Source organism: Agelaius tricolor, unplaced genomic scaffold (assembly GCF_023055355.1).
Source record: "Agelaius tricolor isolate 1412-34295 unplaced genomic scaffold, bAgeTri1.0.p SCAF_20, whole genome shotgun sequence".
Taxonomy (NCBI): domain Eukaryota; kingdom Metazoa; phylum Chordata; class Aves; order Passeriformes; family Icteridae; genus Agelaius; species Agelaius tricolor.
The window spans coordinates 8,077,009-8,092,427 of record NW_027269280.1 but is presented as its reverse complement, the minus strand read 5'-3'; the positions used below and the strand labels follow the sequence as shown (position 1 = coordinate 8,092,427).

General features: G+C 40.9%; 1 protein-coding gene across 1 annotated transcript in view; it reads left to right on the top strand.

Annotated features, from left to right (window-relative positions):
- Nucleotides 1-15,419, top strand: part of MAPK1 (mitogen-activated protein kinase 1) — a 37,846-nt gene that overhangs the window by 6,600 nt on the left and 15,827 nt on the right. Inside the window, exons 2-4 of the mRNA XM_071445422.1 lie at nucleotides 9,545-9,727; nucleotides 10,771-10,960; nucleotides 15,174-15,290. Coding sequence (XP_071301523.1) covers nucleotides 9,545-9,727; nucleotides 10,771-10,960; nucleotides 15,174-15,290 — 490 coding nt within the window. The remainder of the gene's footprint in view (nucleotides 1-9,544; nucleotides 9,728-10,770; nucleotides 10,961-15,173; nucleotides 15,291-15,419) is intronic.

The following is a 15,419-nucleotide window of genomic DNA, read 5'->3' as shown; positions in this document are numbered from 1 at the left end:
ATGGAGCTATAAATGTATTTGAAAATAGAGCTTCTATGTTTTTTGTGTTTTGAGGGAGATAAAAATAATAGTGTAATAATATGAAATTCAGCAGTATAGTTCATTTCAGGTGATTTATCTGTGTGAAATCTGTGTTCTGTTAATTGGCAGGACGGTTATTAAAGACGCTGGTTTGCTTGTGGATGAATCTCCTTTTCAGAAGAGAGCTTCTTTTCCTTTTATTTAGTACAACGTTTGGGTATATGCTTGAGCTATTCTCAAACTCATCTTTTTGCACGGTGCACAAAAAACCAAATGCAGTTCATTGTCAGCTTTGAGCAGGTAGATTGGTAAGATAATTACAGCTTGTACTGAATGTCACCGATTCAGCTAGCGTTATTTGATGGCAGGTCCTTCGGCAGGGTTTCCTGTGCTCCATCGGGGTGCAGGAGTTGGTTTCTGTTTCGCAGCATTCCCGTCTCCACCCGTTTCCGCTGGGGAGAGGCACAGCAGGGACAGCCCCGGCCCCTCCCCAGCCCCTCCGCACCCTCGCGTGCCCCGGCTGCCTCCGCAGTGCCTGGGCTTGGGCCGTGCCGCTCCAGCCCGGTGACCTCGCACTGCCGGATCCAATACTGCTTTGTGTGTGTACATGTCTTGTAGAAAGGCTGTAGTAGAAGTATTTTTCTGTTAGATTTGGGCAGAATCTTCATGACAGTTCAGTTTTAGCAGAGTTGTTTGTGCACATGCTTTTACTGTCCAGCTGTTTGCAGTACCCAAAATCACAACCTAAGTTCCCCAAGAGGAAATCTCTTCTCTTGGAAGTCCTTCTTTTGTATTTTAAGAGAATTTTCATAAAATACTGAAATACTCTGTGGTGATTAGGATGCAAATGAGAGTTTTTGTTACATGGTGGAAAGTAATTGGTCTGTGTTGTGGGTATGTTTTAAGTACGAGCAACTCGCAATTAGGCTGCAGTTTATAATGTGCAATTACTTCATTTTGCAGTTTTTCTTAACGTTAGCAGCTGCCACTGCAGTACATTACTTCTTGCTTCTTCAGAAGGAAGGCAGATTGCTTCACCAAATATTGCTGATGTGCCCTGAGTAAAATTTCAGGTCATTTGAGCACTCCAAATCAATACGTCCCAAAATGCTTCAGTCTAGAATTTGCCCAATTTTATTGGGATTTAGATGTTGCAAAATATCCCAAATGACATTCAGGTTGACTTTTATATTGGATTTTTTTGAGTGTTTCATAATTGTGAAATAGCTTCCTTTCAGCTACTGGAGCCAACATGTCTTAGTGCTGATACCTCCTCTGAACAAACCACCAAGCTGTGAATATGCTGAGGGTTTATTGTTGGCATGTCTTTTTAGAAACAGGGAAAAAACATGCAGAAAACGCCTTGTAATCTTACACAAAGGGAAGTAACTTCTGATAGTGGTGAGATGCACACTCAGTGCTAGTGGTTTGGTTGATTTGGTTTGCAAGTGAAATACTGAGTCAACCATGGCAGAGTGGCCAGGGGCAATGACCTTGTTTTCATCAGTGCTTTGGGACAGTTTTCATTTTGCACTGATGTTTCTACATCAGGTTTAGAAAAATCTCTGCTTTTGAGTGTGCATGGATGATTTTGTTCTGTTTTCTGTTGGGATGAACTACTGTGAACTATCTCTTCTGAAGATTTATATGGTGTGGAATCAATCAAATAAGCTGATTTTAGGAGGAGTATCTGGGATATAAGTAAAATTAAAACCTTAGCAGACAAAAGACTAAACCACACTGGAGGATTTGCTAATCCTATCACCACTCACAGCTCTCTGGTAGTGCTCTCCCTTCTCTCTAGGAAAGGGGAAGTGTTTCCTGCACACATTTATGATTCCTGCTTTGCTGCTTGGGGATGTGGTGGTTGTTTTCCAGGCTCTGGAGTAACAGTGATGATGTTGCTGACCTGTCCTTTGCTGTCTGGTGGGTTTTTGTTGCCCCTTGAGGAGCCTTAAGCACAGGGGGAGGAGTTGGGCACCCCATCGGCTGTGTGGGGGCTGAGCTCTCCTGAGCTGAGCTTTGCAGGGCTGAGCCTTGCAGGCTGACCTGTGCTGATCTCGGGCTGTGCTGCTGCTGCTGCAGGGGCAGCTTTTCCCTCCATGCCTCTGCTCTGTCACTCCTTCCTCCTCTCTTGTGCTGGGGCCTGCACAGCTGGAGCATTTGCTGTGTTGGAAGGCTGGTTTAGCTAAAAGGTGACTTCATACAAAAATAAAATTGAAAGGTGAGAAGTTGAAATGATGGACACAAAGCCCTGTGAGTGCTGGTGCTGACACAGGAAGGCAATAGGACTGTGCAGGTAAAAGCTTCTTTACTGTTCCTGCTTCAACTTGGAGCTGCTTTAGTTCTCTGACCTGACACAAACAAAGGCACCACTCCAACCAAAAAAGTGAGAAAGGGCAGGGATGTGAGGCATAAAAGGGAGAGTGAACCTCAGCCCCTCCTTTGAATTCACTGAGACCTTAGGTTGGCTCATGTTGCTGAGCTCTTACAATTTTAGCCCAAAATTCATTCCCACAGGAATTTATATACAGAGGAGAAAGATAGTGATATTTAATATTGTGATATTTTATCAAAAGCAGTTGGTGCCTTTGGAATTAATTTATTTCACAGATGCCAAGGGGCCTTTAAATGTAGTGAAGTTTGTTAAATTTAGCATCAATGCTATCAAAGGAAATACTGGCAGTGGAGAACCAGTAAACCTCTAAAATAAGGAAGGGAAGTGGGAAGGGAAGAAGTAGATAAAGTGAGATGTAAGAGCTTTCTATTTTCTGAAGACTAACTTGAAGTGGCAAAAAACAGAGTAGGCATATGTGGTGGTTTGAAGTCAGTGTTGTACAGCTAAAGGTATAGAAAGAAAAATACACATTAGAAGAGATTGAGAGAATTGAGGGGTTTTTTTTTCAAGCAACTAAGATTAATCAAAACACCATAAAATTAAATAACATCTTTAGCCAAACAATACAGAACCTTGGGTGAAATAGCCAGTATTGTTCTAATGCCAGGATTAAGGTGTGGCTCTAGAACTGCTGCTCTTCATAGCTCGGTTTAGTAGGTGCTAACAAAACACAAATCATCTGGTCTGCCACACCCAGGATTATGAATTGACTGAGCTTCTGGCAAAAGTAATTAATTTAACAGACTCCATTTTGCATGACTAGCTATTCGTTTTCAAAATACTAGGAGTGATCTAAGGAGTTATACTATTAAGTAATTATTATGTGCATAGTAAGTAGCTTAAAATTGAATTTTTTGCAAGGATCCCTCAAATACTACTTTTCAAATTCTGAAAAATAAAATTGTGCCTTTGTAACCTATTAGAGCCTAGAATGATTTGAGTTGGAAGGGACCTTAAGGATGAAGTAGAGCCAGCCCCCTGCAGGGACACCTTCCACTGGATCAGGCTGCTCCAAGCCCTCTCCAGCCTGGTCTGGGACACCTCCAGGGATGGGGCATCCACAGCTGCTCTGGGAAACCTGTGCCAGTGTCTCACCAGTATTAGATTTATTAGATTTATTTGAGCAGATAATACAATGAAATGAAAGCAAATCTTAGGAAGTTGTGAAAGTGCCTTAAGAATTTGTGGTGTGAGGGGCAGAAACCTGCAGTAGATCAGATCTGAGTAAAATCACTTCAGAGTAATTATTCACCTTTGTCATGGGAGGAAGGAGTTGGCGTCATTGTAGCAGGCAGCTTTGCTGTCAGGATTGCTTTGGAGTGTTCAAAGGAAGGTGACTGAAGCAGTAGTGGCAGAGGTGAGGGCAGTGCTGCTCCAGTGTGACCCAGTAAGCCTCAGAGGTTCACTAAAAGCACACTGGAGTCTGCAGCTCCAGTTCAGCTTCAATGGGCCCCTTGCTATGGACTTGTGATACAATAAAGGGCACTGATTCAGAAATTATGTTTCTTTTCTCCTTTGCTGGTTTTTTATTTATTTGTTGTTTTTTGAAGAATATAAGAGTAAGGTAACTCCATTTTCATGGATTGCTGACTTTCCTACATGGCAGGGGTTAGTCTGTAAAACTAAATGTTTAATGGAGGAAAGTAGAAGTGTATTAAGATGCCCCTGTTTCTGTAGTTTATTTCCTGAATTCTCAGCTGACAAACCTGAGAAATGCTTTGTTATTGAGAACCTCTTCTAGAGAAAGCTGAGAAATCAAAATGAAGCTGTGACATGGGTTGTCTTTTTATAAATAGGTTTCTTGAAACATGGCAAATGTATCCCAATATAAGTAGGCACTTGTTCCTTCTAAAACCAGGTGCTGATTTTGTAAATTAGTGCTAATAAAAAAGTCTAATGAATAATACACTTGTCTTCAAAATATTATGAATAAATGGAGGAAAGTAACAAATATTTCTAGTAAATGTAGGTGTTTACAGTTGGCTACAAAAAATACATTCAACAGTGTAAAAATGACATATTACTCAGTGTCCTCAAATAGTCTTTGACTATTTTTATCCTTTTTCCAGTCTTTTCTCTTTATTAAAAAAGTCATACACTGTAGCTGCTCTCTGTGGTTCAATCATGTAGAAGAAGAAAGTAATTATTCTGAAGAATCTGGAAGGGTTAACATCTGATTATTAAAAAACAGCTCCAAACAAAAAACCCAAAACCCTCTGCAAATCTGCACTTTTGCAAGCACCTTCCCCATCCCCAAAAGTTGTAGCAAACAGTCTGTTAGGGTGGTTGTTACTGTGCCACAATATTGCATTATTTTATTTACAGGAGTCTTAAAAATAAGTTTAAGCTATTTGCATTGTAACTTGATAAATGTCAGCGTGTTGTGGAAAAGTCCATGATTGAACTGAATGTAGACTGAATGAAAAGATTAAAGATCTCTGTAGATCAGCTTGCTTGCTGGGAATTATTTTTGCCTTTCCTATTCTGTGAGTAAGCCGAATTACCCAATATTTCACAAAGATTCTTATCTCTGGATATGCCCTTGGAATCATGTTTCCACAGCAACACAAAGCTACTGATAAAAAAAAAATCCCTTTTAAACTTCAAATCAGTCTTTTATTTCGAGTTGTAATGAGTATGTTTGCCGGTAGCGTTGTGTATTTTGTGTGTGTGTGCTGAGAGCAGCCTGTAGAACAGCCACGAGGTGAACAATCCTGGAGATGTTGGAGGAGCATCCCGTGGTGGGGGAAGCCTGCAGGCAGCGTGGCAGAGGAGCCGGCGGTTGCTGCTCGGTGTGCAGGACCAGCCCCGTGCGGGATGCAGGGACTGCCAGGAGCTGGCTCCTTTCCTGCAGCGTGCTCTCACTTGTTCCAGCTCTGCCCCGGTGAGACATGCGAGGAATAGGAATGGGTGAAGAACATGGAGCAGGCATTGTGGGCAGAAGGGCTGAGCTTGGCACTGGGCCACACGTGCCTGCTGAAAGCTTCCCTTGCCCTTCCCTTCCCTCGGGTTCATGGCAGAGGGGCCCGAAGCCGCCTGGGCAGCGCTGTGGGCTCAGGGCTGCGGTGCCTCTCTGGTCACTGCTCCTGGAAGCAGCCCCGCCCTGCACTTCTGCTTAAAAAGGAAGTTGGTACCAGAGAGTAGAAGGATAAAAACTGGCTTTAAAAGTTATGTGGTGCAACTTCTTGGGTTATAAATGCTCATTTGTTTATTTTGTTTTAGTTAGTCAAAACTTTGTTATGTATTTTCAAGATACTTAAAATCGGGAATGGTAAACTCTGCTGCTGGGGCTTGTATTGATTTTCACACGAAGTTGCAAAAGTATCTAAATAACGGTGCCATTGCAGGTTGTCACAGTTTAGTAACCACGGCTTGAAATAGGAATAATGTTGTGGCTACAACAGTTGGGCAGTTGCAAAAATCTATATTTAAATTTATTACATTACAGACAAATAGCACTCACAGCTCAATGGTTGCTTCAGCTTGTGAGGCTGCACATGATTGGGATGGAAATAAATCCTCCCTTCTGAATATTTAAGGTGTTGGTGTCTAGATTCATCATAATGGGACAGTTCTGTGGGTGATGATCAGTACATGTGCTTAACGATTAGAAACTAAAAGCAATAAACTGGCACTCTAAGAGTTCTTAATGTGGGAACTGTTATTCCCATTTTACAGATTTTTATCTTCTCTGGAAAAAAGTCAAGGTAATAGAAAGTTCCTGACTTCAGAAGATGTCCCAGTTAACTGCTTCATTGCAAATATAACCAGCTGTTGTGAGCTTTAGTAGAAGCTGACAGCCCAGACAAAGAGGTTACACTGTGCACACTGGGACAGCACTGCCAGAATGCAAATAATCTAAATTTAGGATGCGCTGTGGAGCTGATCCTGGTCGGACTGCAGGGGGAGCACGGGTGACCAGGAGTCGCCCATGAGATCAGTAATTGCGGCTGCAGCCCGCAGGGATGAGCCGAGCACGGGCTGCAGGGAGATGCACCAGGACCTGCATTGCTCCTTCGGGGGGGTTTTGTTTGAGCTGCTGCAATGCACGCTCTGAGCAGCACATTTCTGCAGCAGAGCTCTGGGCAGGAGTGTGTAAATCTGCTGCTGGTGGCAGGAGGTGAACGCTGGGATGGAGGGAAAGCTTGGGAGGTGGCTCAGTCTGCCTTCCAAAGGACCCCGTTCTGGGAGTGTCAGGGGTTTCCTGCATCGTCAGGCAGTTATTTCCATAGGGCTTCATCGGCCAAATGGGGTCTGGCTGTAGCCTGACACTTCAGTTCCACTAAAGTTCAGCCCAATGTGCAGCTTTTACGCTTTCCTATAGCACGTGTCAAATCCAGAAAGCATTTTTAAAGGGTGACAGAGTTTACTTAAGCAATATGTGCTTTAAGGGCTGTGGCTGAGAATGTGAAATGCTGTTAACTAGATAATACAGATTCTCAATGTACCTGCATTATGCATGACATTTAAAATATTATGCACCAGTAAGTGACTGCTTGTATGATTAGCTTCTTGCTCACAGAAGTTGAGATAATCTCTTGGATGTTTAATCAAGTTGCAGAAAGGCTTATATTTCAAAAAGTGTGACACCAGCAATAAACCCAGTGACCCTTTTAATGTTCCAACTAGACAATATTTCAGTTTTTCTCCCCTCAGCTGAGGCAATGGAAGCTTAGCTGCGCTAGTGGTGACTGTATGGGGAAGGTACCCTGGAGAGGAAGCTGATTACATCTTTATTCCAAATATGCAGCTTTTTTCCTCAGTGAACCAGGTGTATTATAGTTGCACCATCAGAAAGCAAAATTAGCCATCCTTTTCTAAATGACAGCATAAACCTTTTGCTTAGAAATGCTTAGGAGTGTAGGGGAAACAGCTACAAGAGAGGAAATCTTGGTATGTTTAATTGATGAATTCATGTTCATTTAATCTGTACAAGGAAAAATAACGTATTTTCCATAATAAGCAACCCTTGTGAAGCAATAACTGATTTATCAAATATTTTAACCGACTGGGAGCTTTTATTTAAGCAGCATCAATGGGTAAATATTGGCATTTTGCCTTTTTGTGGTCTGCATAGCTGCTGCTGTCCAGTCCTTTGAAAGGAAGTAAGATTCTGCATTGTGGCAGAAAAAATGCTCAGGTCAGTACAGAGGAGGAGGCAGGAGGTTTGTTTATAATGATGAAATGGCCCATAGCATTCTTTCATTTCTTCCCCAAATCCAGGTTGTTCCTGCTTCAGGGTTATTTCTGGTTTTGTTTTCTGCTTGTGACAGACCTCACTGGTCTATTGTAAACACCACAGGTGATGAGCTAAGAAAATTACTGGAGCCCAAGTGCTCTTGGAGGCAATGCCAAGTTCCACTTACAGCACTTGGTTATTATCTATTTTGGGACTGAGGAACTGCTAATGTGTTATCTATACATATGCAGCAGCAACAGTTGTAATGAATACTTGCTCAGCATGTGGCATTTCAAAGCTCCCCATGGAGCATTTGAGTTCAGTGTTTCTGGAGGCAAATAAATGGTGCTGTCTGTGGGCACAGGCCAGGGTTGGGGATGCAGGCAGGTCAAAGGGATTGAGTGGGAAAACCGTGCAAAAAGGATGTTACAGTTACATATGTAACTGCATGTGCTCTATGAAGATCTTCCTGGTGACCCTAATTGACTGAACTTTATGCCCATTTGAATAATGAAAGTGAGAAATTTTAAGCAGTTTTGCATCCAGTGATGACAGTACCATCTCAAAAACACCTTGTTACACCATATTTCTGCTTGGCTGTCAAAGAGCCTTGATGTGGCCAGGTATTTGAATTCCTCAAAGGCCTCCTTTTCTAATTGGATTTTTGCATGTTACTCTGCTTTACCTGGTCACCACGTACCTGGACATCTCAGCAGAGTAAGGCAAAATAAAAGTGTATCAAAGAAAGTTCTGGGACTCAATTATAGAAAACTGGTAGGATGTAAAGCCTCCTTGGCTAGTTATGGCTAATTTTATATTAAATAGTTGAGGCTAACAGATATGCATGGAATATAGGCTTGAGTATTTTTTAATTTCCTAATAATTCAGTAGCAGGCTTGAGTAGGGACAAGACTCATATAAACACATCTAAATTTTAATTAATTAAATTAACATATACTTCTAATACAGTAGAGGTTATGATAATGAGATGCTTTGTCATCTTTGTAAACAAGACCATAGAAAACATACTAAACCTTATTAGGATTCATAGTCCAGAATTTAGAAAATCAGGTATGATATTCAGAAAATCAAGTCTCAGCTTTTACTGAGACTTTTAATTAGACTCAGGCTGTGATATTCTTCAGGAATGTGTAGGCATGTTGAACAGAGATACTATTTATTGAGCCTATTTATTGGTGTAGCTGGGAATGGAGTTTTGAGCTCCTGGAAAGAGTCATGGAAATGTAGGAGGCAGTGAGTTCCTTACCATGGCTCACAGTCTCTGTGATCCTCATTGTGCTGCTGCCTGCTTCCACTCCATGTATGTACCTGATACAGCTTTCTTTCCTCAGACTCTGCTTACCTTTGGAATTGCACTTGGCAAGGTGCTGGCACAAATTCTCCATCCCTTCTGTTCTTCCATGTCTGTTGTGGAGGTGCTGACAGTGTAGATTGATGGAAGCATGAAAGATTGTGACAACTGCTCTTACTTGTGGGAGCTGGACACAGGATGTGGTATTTTGCTGCTTAAGAGATGATTTCTGAAGGTTTTTCTGCACCCCAAAGTGAATGGGTTAACTCTAGATGAACTTTCTCAAACTTCTGATGATTGCAGCATATAGAAAAAACCTCAGACTTGGTTGTTGCACAGGCTGATAAAGAGGACAAAGACCAAATACCTTTCCCTTTGTGCAGGACCCATGAATCAGAGACTCCAAGTCAGCTGGGAAAGCCAATGGGTAGAGACCCAAACAGGCTGGTGAAAGAACAGCAGTGTTTTGTCAGTTCACCAAACTAAAAGATGTGTCACTGTCACCTCTCCCCATTTGATAAAAATAAATGTAAACAAAATGCACCACCCCTGTATTAAATGAATTCACATTCTTTCTTTCTGAATTTAATTAATTTAATGTTCCTTGTAATTGATGTTATTGATTCTCTTCTAGTTCTGCTTATGATAACGTCAACAAAGTTCGAGTTGCTATAAAGAAAATCAGTCCTTTTGAGCACCAGACATACTGCCAGAGAACTCTGAGAGAGATCAAGATCCTGCTGCGCTTCAGGCATGAGAACATTATTGGAATAAATGACATTATCAGAGCTCCAACTATTGAACAGATGAAAGATGTGTATCCTTTCAAAGTGTTTTTTGGCATCATTAGTAATGGTTGCCTCCTCTCTTTTGATTGTTTCTTCCCCTTCATCCTCTTCCTTCCTAAATATTAATAAAAGTTGGCTTCTATTATTGTAAATCAAAAGGGAAGTTAATAGTATTTGATTGGTTTTAGTTGATTTGATATAGTTTTGATGTAGATGAGCACTAGTTTAATTCTTTCTTTTCCAGGAAGAGGGAATAATTTTTATCTTCCAAGGCAAAGAACTCAACATTCTAGAGAAGAATTAGTTTGGTCACATAATTCTAAAACTATATTTGCTCTTAGTTGAGCTGCTGTTACAACTGGTTGCTTTGATGAGAAAGTCAAATGTCCAGACTCTGCTATAATTGTCTCAAATGTTCTTGAATTACGGGGGAAGAAAATTTTACTTAACTCATTCCTGTCCAAGCAAAAAAAACCCAAAAAAGCCCCTTCTTTTAATTTTCATTACAATCTTATTAAAAAAAAAAATCTGAATGAGTACATTGGGAATTAGTTTTGGTAAGAGGAGGACTGTTGTGTTCAATGTACCACAATAAATACGTATAGAGAAGAACAGCTGAATTTTTAAAGTGGGGAGATGGTAGAGAAAATTTATCAGAAATGATGAGATCTTCTACATTCCTGCTTTTATGCAATTGCAAACAAGTATCTTGGAAGCTTATTACTCATTAACCAAAAAAACACCCTTTGTTTCTTGGCAAGCAGGATAGGAATCAGATGAAATTGAGATTCCAATAAAAGTCAAGCTCTACTATGAACAAATAGAGGTTTATGATGATTAATTTGAGAGGATCACATGCTGGTGCCTTTTTATTCTATAAAGGGCTGCATCATGTAACAGGGTTGATTGGATTCCAAGCTTCTAAAGCAAGAATCAGCTACACAATGTCATAATTGTCATCAAACATACAAATAAGAGAGAAAAGATGTTCTAGAAGTTCCCTTGGGTACTGTACGTTGATATCTGATATGACACCGAGTTTTTTTGCTGCCTTACATCTAATACCTCACAGATACATTGTGCAAGATCTTATGGAGACAGATCTTTACAAGCTCCTAAAGACTCAACACCTCAGCAATGACCACATTTGTTACTTCCTTTACCAGATTCTGAGAGGGTTAAAGTATATCCACTCGGCCAATGTGCTTCACCGTGACCTCAAACCTTCCAATCTGCTGCTTAACACCACATGTGATCTCAAGGTGAGTGGAAATTTCTTACAGATTGTCCTGACATGGTTTTCATAAACAAACTGCTGTAACCATGAATGTGGTGATTTTACTGGGTATCAATGTGATTTTTGTCCTGGAAAGATTGCCAAAACATTATTTGGTTTGATAAAATAATTATCAAGATTTGAGTGACTAAGAATCTGTTAGACTGCTGTAATGAGTGCATCACTGTTTCCATCTGGAGGCTGACTTGGAAACAGCCTCTTTGAAAGCTGGGTGAAAATACTGATCTGAAGCAGCATCATGTTTACCTCAAAAGTAAACTCAGAACTGTGTATGTTTCAAGATTTGGTTTCTCTGTTTACACTGGTAATGTTTTGTTGTTGGAAAAGGACTTCATATTAGTGGGCAGCTAAAGCAGCATGTGAGATTCAGTGCTGATTAAATGCATGGCAATTACTTAGGGAGGGAATGTTCCTAATTTGCATTTCCAGTGATCAGCTCTGTACTCGTTAATACTACAGAAGGATGAGCTTAGAGCTGTTATGATTCTTGGAAAATGTCAGCTCAATGCTTAGTGACATTCAGTAAAGCAAACCAAGTGTGAAGAAATAGAACAGAAATAGAGAATAAACTGAAAACATGCCATTCTCTACCTTTCACTTGTTTTGAGCCTGTGATGGTAGCTATTGCATTTCTCCCAGTGATATGAGGAGAGCAGGATTTCAGAGTACTGCTCTCTAGAACACAAAGGGCTATTTAGCCTGGGTCTCCTCTGCTGGGAGATGCTGCGTGAGGAGCAGAGGAATGCAGTAGGATTTGCCAACACTGATAACGTTGGCAGTGGCACAGGGATGGTGAGTGGGGAGCAGCTGTGCTCACTGTCTGTGCCTACTGAAAAGGCTGTGAGGGAGGAAAGGAGCAGGTGAAGTTTACTTGCAGCATTGTTAAGCTGTGGAATTTGGTATCACAGAGCACTCTAGATACTGCAGTTTTTAAAAAACCACCAAGCAAGTTAGCAGAAAAAACCCTCATTGAGTGCTCCCTGTGGTTTGGAGTCCCACAATGGCAGATCCATGGAAGATGGGAGAGGCATTGGAATTTGTTTCCCTTTTCATGGTCTATATAAATATAATGTATATATTTCATGTATTTGCTGCTGGCCACTGATGGAGTGGAATTGCTGAGTTTACAGTTCTTGATCCCAGGTGGTACAACTGTGTTTGTTGAATACTGTGTTGCTCCTAATTACCCTTTGATTTTTAGTGTAGCTCTAACTTTCTCAATAAATAAACCACAAAACAAAAATACCCTCTTCAAAGTGTGAGCCAGTTGTGAGCTGTACAGGTTTGTCACAATTCCAGGAGTGTCACACAGTTCCTTGCTGTCTGTATGCTGGTCCATTCTAAAGACTGGCTGCATCATCAATTCTGTCTATATAATGAACACCCACAATTATTAAATGACCAAGAATTGTTACCTACTGCAGCAGGCATGAAAAGGTGATGAGAGAGGGATTTTTTTAAAGGAAAACTGCAAGTTAGTGTTTCATGATTTTACCAGTTACTCAGGAGATGCAACTGTTTGAACCACCATCTTATCAGTAACAATTAAACTTAATTTTTCTGTTTCCTTTTGTACAAATACACAGAGGCACAGGCTACTCAGCAATACAACTGCAGATATTTCAGTATATTTGTAGTACTCTTGGTGTCATTTCGTTTGCTTAGTAGATGGTTGCATGTACATGATCCTCCTAAATCTTCCCATCTGCTTGATAGCTTTATCCAATTTTAAGCCATCTCTGTTTAAAAAACTCTGATACTGATTGCAAGAACATTGTTTTCAAGAAGTGGAAGCTAAATATATAGGATGCTGGTTTTATTTATTATTTTTTATTTATTATTTTAAAATTTATTTAGCAGGGAAGTAATTTCTTCTGTCTCGCTAGCATCTGTTCTGTCTCTCCAAGGCATGAAGTGCTGACTGACATACCTGAGTCTTTCATTATGTAGTTTTTTATTCTCTGCTATGACTTAGTGAAAATGCCAAGAAAATTTGCCTGTTATTATATTGCTCTCAGATTATTTATTTTATTTTTGTCATTGTTTTCATTCACGTGGAGAAGCCTAAAAAGCAACTCCTTGTGCTTTGCCTGCTGTGCATCATCATTAGATGGGCAGTGGCCCCAGAGCCCCTGGAGCAGGGCAGCTGCTCTCTGGGTGTCCTTTGGGCTCAGGGTGAGAGGGCTCTGCCCTGCCCAGCTGCAGCCAGAGCTGTGCCCGGCAGAGCCTGCACCTCCAGCGTCCCTGTCACTCTGTGCTGTCACCCCTGGCAGCCAAAACCTCTTCCTTGCAGCTTCAGCCTTGAAGTCTTTCTCACTAATGGTGTTTCTGCTTTTCTGCTTAACCTGTTTCTGCTCCAGTCAGCAGAGGCTTTTTGTCATTTTAATGAGCTCTCTTTGTCATTATTCTTCCTTTCCATCCCATGAGCATTTTTCTACTTGAGTTGAGAGATTCAGAGCCATCTTCTGTAATTCAGTTCTTGCTTTTCACTGTGGACCAGAGAGTGTCTTTCTTCTTTTGTTTTAATGTGACAAACCCTAGTGCTTTGCTTTTGTGTAATACTGAAATTCTGCACAAGTCCCTTTGCCTGTAATCTTATCTGGCTTTTTCAAGGTTAGGAGGAAGAGATTACAACAATTTTGCCTGCTGCATAATTATTTTCTGACGTTTCTAAGCTGTCCTCTACAGTTTCTTCATTTCTGTCTTTAGAGGAGGTTCTTCTGATTATTTGTACTGAGTCTCTTTATGCAAGCTAATTGCACACAAGGCAGCTGCTCTATTGCTGTAGCCTGGGAGAACCTTGCCATGCTTTAGAAAGGTTCTTTTTGGGGCTGTTTTCTAAGGATTCGGGGAGCTGGGTTTATTTTTTGAATATGTAGCTAAAGTAATGGGACACAGCTGGGCTTATGACATTCATCATTGCCTTTCCTTCAGACCCCCTGTGTAACAGTCAGCTGTGAGTTTTGTCTTTCAGATGCAGCTTTTAGTCAGGTGAAGTATTTCTTCCCTAATTGATCTATCAGTTACTTCACTGACAGGGTGTCCCTACAGGAAAGTTAAGAAATATCTGCCAGGGCAAAGTGAGGTTTCTGTGGTTGTGGTAGGATTTTCCATTACTGACTTTGTTGACTACAGCCTATTTTCACTTCACATTTTCAATATAATCACTGTACACAATTAACTAGCTAAGAGTAAATATTATAAAACAAATGTAGCAGAGGAATCTCCCAGTGTTTGCCACTCCTACATTTGATGCCTTGTTTTCCTGAAACTATGTATTCTTTCATGGAAACACACTTTGTGTGGCAATCATAACCTGCTGTTTTTTGGGGGGCAGCAGAAGCTTGTGAATGTGTCTAATGTGCCACTCAACAACCTTGCCATTGACCTTTGGGACGGTAAGAAAGGAACATCTGCTCTGCTCCACAGCACTCTGTCTTCACATTTTCAATTTGCCTAATTTCTCTCTAGACAGTAAATAGCTCTGAAAACCATGGAGCCTTCTTACAGGAGCATAACTAAAACCACCTTTTTCTTTTTGCTGAACTCACTAGTCTAAATTGGTGTTTGTTTTTCTTTTCATAGTTAGATAAAATTATTTTCCTTATAAGGGGTTGAGAAATATTTTCTTGCTTGTGTTTTCTTTTGGGGGGATTTTTTTTGTCTTTTAGGCTTATGCTTCCTTCAACAGCCCATAATCTCTTCAGCCTACCATTATCTCATGATTGGATAGGTTGTTTCTTATGCAAAGATGCAGTTATGATGATAGCTTTTGTAAAATTGGGTGTTGAACTTGGTTACAAATGTGTTGGTTGCTAATTAGGTTTTCTGAAAGTCTTAATTGCTATTCTTTTTGTTTTCTGGTGAGTTTCTGAGAGGTTGGAGCAGTGTATCTTTGCCTGTTTGGCAAAGGTGCTGTAAGCAAGCCTGTAGTGCAGCATAAATTGTGAACTGTTTCCTTTTTTTACTTATTCTTACTGGCCCTGAATGGCAGTTGGATATTCTTTGTAATTGATCCAAACATTTTTCTTCACCTTTGTGCAGTAACTTTTCTAAAAGCATAGGTTGCCATCTCTGCATTTGTGGGTGTTACATTGATTGGGAAATGGTGAATCAGTAATGTTGTAGTGTTGGAAACGTGTCTAATGTGCTTTTTTTTTCCTATTCTCTAAAACCAGATTTGTGACTTTGGATTGGCTCGCGTTGCAGATCCCGACCATGATCACACAGGATTCCTGACAGAGTATGTGGCCACACGTTGGTACAGGGCTCCTGAAATCATGCTGAATTCTAAGGTAAGGCCACAGGGAGCTGCTGGGGTGCTGCTGTTGCTGCTTTTTCCCTTGTGAGCTCCAACTGGGCTTGGAACAGCGAGCCCTTGTGTGTTTTTAGGATCAGAACGCACGCACAGTCTTGGGGAGAAG